This window comes from Heterodontus francisci, chromosome 1, assembly GCF_036365525.1.
Source record: "Heterodontus francisci isolate sHetFra1 chromosome 1, sHetFra1.hap1, whole genome shotgun sequence".
Classification (NCBI taxonomy): domain Eukaryota; kingdom Metazoa; phylum Chordata; class Chondrichthyes; order Heterodontiformes; family Heterodontidae; genus Heterodontus; species Heterodontus francisci.
The window spans coordinates 26,692,068-26,700,521 of record NC_090371.1 but is presented as its reverse complement, the minus strand read 5'-3'; the positions used below and the strand labels follow the sequence as shown (position 1 = coordinate 26,700,521).

At 40.8% G+C, this 8,454-nt stretch overlaps 1 protein-coding gene across 1 annotated transcript in view; it reads right to left on the bottom strand.

Moving 5' to 3' along the window:
• Positions 1-3,699: 3,699 nt before the first annotated feature.
• The window catches only part of cdc25b (cell division cycle 25B), a 63,172-nt gene continuing 58,417 nt past the window's right edge, over positions 3,700-8,454 (bottom strand). The window contains exon 16 of the mRNA XM_068028736.1: positions 3,700-7,955. Coding sequence (XP_067884837.1) covers positions 7,815-7,955 — 141 coding nt within the window. The 3' untranslated portion in view covers positions 3,700-7,814. The remainder of the gene's footprint in view (positions 7,956-8,454) is intronic.

Below are 8,454 nucleotides of genomic sequence, written 5' to 3'. Positions count from 1 at the left end.
AGCTATCTCATGGGCTGACTGCATCGGGTCATCTATGGACAGTGACCATTGGGTAAGGCACTGAAGCAAGTCCAGTATCGTAGAGAGAGTCAACCTCAAGAGAGAGGAAGGAAAGACAGGAGCAAATCATTAAAAAATTTTAATACATGTAATGGGAGTGTACCCCATCTGCACTGGAAATCTTTACTTTAGACTCCCCAGATCATGATAATTGTAGACGCTCCCATCCAACCTATCTTAGTTCTCCACCCAGAATGACCCGAAGGTTGTAGTATAAGGACAATGCTGGAGACAGTGAGAGCAACCCCTCCCTCTATAGTGATGATATAATAGTCACATGGTAATGAGCTTTGGGAAGAAGAGAGTAGCAACACGAAGGATGCTAACTAGAGAGACTTGTAAAGAGTATAAATAGAGATGTGTAAATAATGAGTTATTAGTTGACCTTATCCAGACTCCGAGACTTTATCGACAATGCCTTAGCTATGCTACAACTAGAATAACAACAACAACAGCAAAGGTCACCCTCATCTCACAGATACCTCTGGAAAACTTCAGTTTAACTCAACCTGAGCTGGCAGTTTCCAGATTCAACGCCTGATGCAAGCTAAGTTTGCTGTTCAGACCGAATTTTTATGAGAATGCCATGTGGTAAGGTATCAGCACAGAGAGGCACTACAAAGCAGCAATTACATCACAGCCTGCTTCTACCTACTTCTCAAAATCCACAAACAGCACTGTCCTGGGAGACTTATCATTTCAGCCTGTTCCTGCCCCACTGAACTTATTTCTTCCTATCTTGACTCTATCTTTTCTCCCCTGGTCCAGTCTCTTCCAACCTACATTCGTGTCTGTTCGGATGCCCTACGTCATTTCGACAATTTCCAGTTTCCTAGCTCCAACCGCCTCCTCTTCACTATGGACGTCCAATCCCTCCACACCTCCATCCCCCACCAGGACGGTTTAAGGTCTCTCCGCTTCTTCCTTGAACAGAGAGCCAACCAGTCCCCATCCACCACCACCCTCCTCCGCCTGGCTGAACTTGTTCTCACATTGAACAACTTCTCCTTCAACTTCACTCACTTCCTTCAAATAAAAGTTGTTACTATGGACACCCGCATGGGTCCTAGTTATGTCTGTCTTTTTGTGGGGTGTCTCGAACATTCCTTATTCCAGTCCTACTCAGGCCCCCTCCCCCAACTCTTCTTCCGGTACATTGATGACTGTATCGATGCTGCTTCTTGCTCCCGCCCTGAACTGGAAAACTTCATTAACTTTGCTTCCAAATTTCCACTCTTCCCTCACCTTTACATGGTCCATCTCCGACACTTCCCTTCCTCGACTTCTCCGTCTCCATCTCTGGGGAGAGGCTGTCCTCCTGGAGAGGGAATAAGTAATCAAAAAGGCTCATGGAATGTTGCCCTTTATCTCAAGGAAGCTGAAATACAAAGGGAAAGAAGTGATGTTTCAGTTGTATATACCCCAGCTGGAATACTGTGGATATATTGGTCTTGGACAGCGTGTAGGGCAGAATTATACCAGTGCTAAAGGATTAAATTATGAGGCTGGGTTGCATAAAGTTGGTTTGTATTCCTTTGAGTATAAATGGCTGAAGGCTGATCTGATCGAGGTGGGATCTAAAATATTAAGAGGATTTGATAGGATAGATAAAGAGAAATTATTTTCTGTTTAGGGGAATTCAGATCAAAGGGTATGATAAAATTAGAGCAAAGGGTATTCAGGAATGAAATCAGGAATCCCTCTTCAAAGGGTGGTAGAAACCTGGAAACATCCCTAAAAAGGCATGGTTGCAGGGACAATTAAAATATTTGAGTCCAAGCTTGATAGATTTTTCTTAGAAAGGATATCGGTCAAAGGTGGATAGGTGGGGTTGAGGTACAGATCAGCGACAATCTAAGTGATCTAATTAAGCAGATATGAACGGCTGAATAGCCAGCTCCGGTTCCTGATCCTTGAGTAGAGGCAGGCAGTGAATGGAAGGAGGTGACAGCTCCTCTCACTAATGTAGCACATCCCTGTGCTACAGTGAAATTCAAGCAGGTTTTTAGATCAGGCAAAACAGTCACTTCCAGTGCCTCCATAAAAGTAATGAACTGAAGACTTGCGAATTCTGGATTTAAGTTCATCATGGGAATAAAATAACGATGCTAATAGTACTGGGGTGAAGCAGGGTGACGGTCTTGAGAAGCAGAGTCAACCACAAGGGTTATAAAGTCGCAATGACTGCAGACCCAAGCCATGACATAACTAGCTGCCCTTGGTAACGGGGAGCCTTTGTGGGCTGTGAGCAGAGTTGAGTGGAGTTTACCACTTGTCAGCCTCCAGCACAATTCTCCCAGTCGGGGGGAACCAAGTGAAAGTAGTCAACACTGTAATTAATCGTCAAAGGGCAAAACCAGAATGGGTTGAGATCAAGTCAGGCATGTGGAGAGTTAGATGTACCTGCATGTGTGAATAACTGCCCTAATAATTGATTATCTTGTACTCTTCACTGGTGATAGCAGAGTTGCTGTGCTTCTTCTGCTTTTGCCTTTATGACAGTCCTTAATGCCAACATCTTTATCCTCTATCAATTTTTGTCTGGTTGGTAGTACTCTCACCTCTGGATCAGGTCATGATTCCAGCCCCCCTCCTGAGACTTGTGCCCAGAATCACAGCAAATCCTGTGCAATCCTGCGGGAGTGCTGCATTGTACAAGGTGCTGTTTTTTGGATGCAACAATAAACAGAGGACCTTATCTGTCCTCTCAGGTAGACATAAAAGATCGCACATTATTTTGAAGCAAAGCAGGAGTGTTCTTCCTGATTGCCTGCCCAATGTTTACCCCTCAAACATCACAAAAAACAGACTATCTGGTCATTAACAAATTACTGCTTGTGGGATCTTGCTTCATGCAAATTAGTTGCCACTTTTCCTACATTACAACAGTCACTACACTTCAGAAGCACTTCATTGGCTATAAAGCAGTTTGGGACCTTATGAGATCATGAAAGACACTATATAAATGCAAGTTTTTGTTTTTTGATGTTCTTGTGAAGAGTCTCTGGGACATTTGTACTATGTTAAATGCACGATATAAGTGAAAGCTGCTATCAGATTACCAGCTTTTTAATTTGCTCTGCCCTTGGGCAGTTGCACCATGTAGAACCATACTCGTCAGTGATACTAAATGCACATCAGCAAAAAAAATTGCAAAGCTGTTGACATATTTGGAATAGTTGTGGTAGGATGGGTGTGGAGATCTTATATCATTGCACCCACCAATGAGATGGTGACACCTTATGTGGAAGATAAGTTACTTCCTATTGGCGTGGGTGTGACTCCTCCCAACCCTGGCTTCTCGAGCAAAAGGGCGACAGCAGTGAGAAAACTCTGAAGCCAACCGTTGCAGAGATGACAAGTTGGCAGTAAGTGACATTTATGGGGTGCAGATCAGATAATCAACACAGATGTTGCAGCCCAGTCACTCTTCTAACCCTAGATCCTTCCATGCTTAAATTTAAATGATTGCGTTCATAAAATAATGGGTGGGAATCTTTTCTACTACCTGCGAGCGTGGAGGGCATATAAAACTGCTGCCTTACACTATTGTACAAAACCATGCTGCTGTTGAAACTGGTCAAATACATTTGAACAGAGGAATGTGTTTGCCATTCATGCAAACACTAATTTCTAGACTTTGTTCCACATAACTCCATTTTTATTAGAAATACTGCAATCCAGTATTGTTCCTCTTTCCAGTAACAAACAACAACTGCAACTGTTGCTTAAACGTAGCTGAGACAATTAGGATAAAATGCAGGCTTACCTATTTCTCATCAGAACTTGAATGGGGATAGCAAATAAGCTGAAGTATATAGGGGTGTGAAAAATATTGCCTCAGGAAAGAACATTGGGGATACTGGAGTTTGGAGAACACAAAAGGTACAGATGAGCGTTTCAGTGGAGATGGGTTGGTAGAGATACACTGGTAGACTGAGTAGGTAGTCTGAGATAGCAAACTGTCTGTTTCAGCTTGAGACAGTGGCACAGAGGAATCATGAAGTTGGTAGTGAGAGAATAAAGTTTGAGGCCGGGGCTAATACTTGTCCAAGACTGGAAGTTGGAGACGTGAATAGACAAATATTGACCAGGTCAACCTGGAGATGGTCATTCAACACAAACAGGGTGGTCAGCATTTCACCAAACAATGCAATAGATGACCTATGTGCAAAATGGCTGACACATTTCTCTGCAGCAGTGACAAGATGATCATTGACTCTGCAGTACTTTGGGACATTAGTTCAACCTTCGACAACCTCAATGCAGAAAGACATTGGAGGAGGAAGTACAAAACAGTCAAAAGAAATACAAAAGCAAAATACAGAGAATGCTGGAAACTTGAAATAAAAACAAAATGCTGGAAATACTCAGCATATCAGGCAACACCTGTGGAGAGAGAAACTGAGTTAGCAGCTCAGGTCAATGATCTTTCACGAGAAAGGCTATTCATTCTGGTGAAGGTAACAGCAGTTAACGTGTTTCAAATAACATTTTTTTGCACTGGTCACACTTTTTTTGAAAACTGTCATTTTGGCAACGAAAACAGTGATGTTTAACATTAATAAATATCTGCTCATTGGTTGTCAAGAGAGCTAGAACTCTTGGGAGTCAAGAATCACAGGGGATGGTTGGTTGCTGCAGGATGCAAATGCAACCAGATTTACATACTTTGTCACGTGCCTAAAATGTTTCAAGAGTAAACAAGTATCACAAATTGGAACTGTTGACTTAAAGGCATCGTTTAGTCAGATTGCAGGTATTCACTTGAGATACTGTCCAAAGATCAAAACATATTACAATTAGGTGCAATTTTAAGGCAAATTTGCATAAGGTTTTGGAGGCGGTTATCAAGTTGGAAAAACCCTATACCGGCAAAGCTCATTGCTAGAGGGATAGAATTGAAAAGCACTGGAAAGAGGGGGTAAAGAATGAAAGGGGGGTTTAACTACAAAGCAAAATGCTGGAAACAAGATCAACCAGCATGAAAGAAAAGCCATATTATGTGTTTCTCTTCAGAAGAGTTTCCACTGGTTGGCAAACTAGTACCAAGGCTGTAGCATCTGGATCACCATTATCTCACAGGAGGAATGAGGACTGGGGGGACATTTTTTTCAGCTTTCAATTTCAGAGACTGAAGTTGGTTGTGTTTCAGAGGGCAATTTGACTTGAATTAGTATATTAGCTCCAGCTGAAGGACTAGCATTCAACAGATCCAAAATCCTGCTCCTGTCCTATTATTTCTATACATGAAATATTGCATAGTGCACACTGCAACACTGGTCTCAAATTAACATGGCATTCCAAGAATTTCAATGTGAATGACAAAAGAGCATCATTTTATCTGAGAATGTGATGTCAGATAGAAAAAACTGCATTTGATTTTCCCCATTTGTAGCCATTTATTACCCTGCACTCAAGGCAGTTTGGCTAAAGTAGGTACATCTCTACGGCATACAATTAAACCATACTTTCATTATTACAGCCACATTGCAAAATAAGCATTACACCATACCAACTCCCCACTCACTCACTTCACACTGTTCACAATTGCTGTTAATCTCCAAGGCAGTAATGACCAATATACAAGTGTTTTCACAAGATTTTAGGTTATTGAACATAAACATTGCGTTGATCATTTTAGGCAGTACAGATAGATTAGTACAAGATCCAATTTGGGTGGGAAATTACAACTTGAAATATTCAAAAAAGGCACAAGTTGGGGCAATTGGTCAAGTATCAGACTTATGTACATTATGGTTAGAGGTAATAAGTTAAGTTGGTCCATAAATAGATAGAAACAGTGGTGTGCTGAAATGTACAAATACTAGGATGCCCTTGTAGGTTCAAATGTGGAATGCTGTAAACAGAACTTCAAGATTGGCAGGCTAACAAGCCACATGACAACTTTCACGACTGCATATAGATCTCACAATTTGTAATCTCTATTAGAAACAATAAAAGTTACTTTGGCTATTGGTTTAGTGGGGATCAGGCACTCTGCACCCTTTGAAGTCAGTTTAAAAGAGAGCAGTTTTGATTAGCAGCACTGAAAGTTGTGCTGTATTCAGCTTGTATGATTTAACTAAGCTCCTAGAAGTTAGATATGGCTCATTTAAATTAGGGGGAGGAAATGCAAGGAAGGACTACTTGTTCAAGGTACTTCCCCCATTTTAAAAAGGAAACAAAACTTGGCATATTTTCTAAAAGTTGCTTGAACAAATATGTCGACAGGTAAGCATCCCGAAATGGTCACAGTCAAGCCCTGGAGCCAACCTAGATAGCCTACCCTATGACAGCATGCCATAAACACCACACCCCCTCCCCCATATAAACAGCAATGTATTGAATAAAGCCAAAACTCCAAAGGCCTTCCTTCCCCTTAAAGTCACTAGTCTCATTTTACCAATGATCTTTTCTCCCTAACATAGTATATGCAAAGAATGTAAAATTTTAAAAATAATGTTAAAAAAGGTAAAGTGATGGAAATTCATAATGATTTAGAATTGTCCAGGAAGGGTAAAATCCTACAATAGATCCATGGTTCACCTTGGCTCTGGAATAGCAAGTTAAAAAAGTTTGTTACCATTTAAAACTTGCAAAATGTGCACACCTACTGTTTAGCACATCTTGTGCTAAACCAGGAACTTGTATGCAAAACCCCAGCATACATTAAACTTATTCACTTGATTGAACAATTAAATCTTCAAAACAAATGCCAAGCAGAAAATGTGGACTACAAATTGAAAAATGTTGGCAACCTTTTTTGGCTATTAAAAACACAATGCAAATACTTATTTGGAAATGTAAGTGTACAAAATATTTTCTAGTTCAGAACATCAGGAGAACTGGGCTCCAATTCCAAATGTTAAGTGCTGTGAAGGTTCTGTTAATGTAGAAAGAGTGGTTTTAAAACTGTTAGATCAGAAAAGTTCAACCAGCTTGTGTGCGAAACACAAATTTAAGAACTATTCATTTGAAAAGTATGGAATAGGCTGGTGTATAAATGAACAGAACAGACCTTTTGAGCTAGAAGTGTCTCGAGTGAAAGCTAGTCTGATTACTTCAACCTATTAACAAAAAGTTAACTCAAGTTATTTACTCCCAATTTACATTAAGAATTGGAAGTAAATTAGCAGTGATCTTAAATCATTTTAGTGAGTTTTTTGAAAAACATCTACAGGCCCAATATTTGTTGGCACTATGACCTCACAGGGCAGATTTACATGATGGAAGATCACAAGTGGATGATACAGAAACCCCTTCCTTTTTCTCCTGAAGTCATTATTCATGTAATTAGCCAGTCTATTGAGAAAGCTCCATGAGCCTCCAGAAATATTATAAACTCTCAGCTGGTGGCAGAATTAACAATGCACCAGTAAGTCACAGGGTGCACACAATGGCTATAGAACAGCCAACTAGAAATCCATTAGGTTAATCAACCTTTTAGACAAGTTTGTGCAGCAGTTTCTATTCATTATGAGCTTTACACTCAAGTGACTGTCGAGGAAGTTATCTACTCCATATAGGCACAAGTTTTTAAAAAGTTATTAAGTCTGTGGTTCCTGCCCACACGTCACTAGTGCAGTAGTGTGCAGAACAGGTAATGGAACACCACGCTGTTGAAACTGGTCACTGCATCCCAATTAACTGCAGTATCCACTGCCAACCAATGATCTGAGGCATTATTGTACAGTATCGTGGAACCAGCCCAGGAGGTCAAAGAAAAGCCTTTCACACATTGCGAAAGGTCTTCACAACTTCTTCAGCCGGCTGTACATGTCCCTCTTGCTTCGTTCACCTGCCCATGTCCTGCTCTTAAAGCGGAATTTCCTAAGATCCTCTTTGAAATCTTCATGATTCATTGGGCGGTAACTCTGCGGCTCACAGAAGAGCTAAGGGAATAGAAAAAAGGCAATGTCATGCTTTTGGTCGTGTTTATAGATCTAGAGATGCAGTGTCAAGAAGTGTTTTTACAAAGAAACCTACATGACAAAATGAATTGTCCAGGAACAAAACAAAACCATGGTTAATCACACTTTTGCAACTACTGGGTGCAAGATAGGAGGGAAGACAAAAATCAAGTGATTAAGTGTTGCCAATCTTGGGTTTGCTAGAGCAACTGTAACAGAGTAAAAACATTGTCTGGCAGCCACCTCAAGGCACAGGATCATACAGGAACTTGGATTCAAGGTTCATGCAAATTACAAGATTCATAGATTTTTTTTTCTTTTAAATACAGAAAAAACGCAGCTTGCCATCTTAGATTTGGATGACGAACCCTGCAATTTTGTACATTCGAAAGCACAGAACAAGCTTGAGCTATCCTACAGTCCTGAAGCTGGCAAGAGTAGACCAATATTCCTATTTGCACCTCAAGGTGGGGGCATGAGC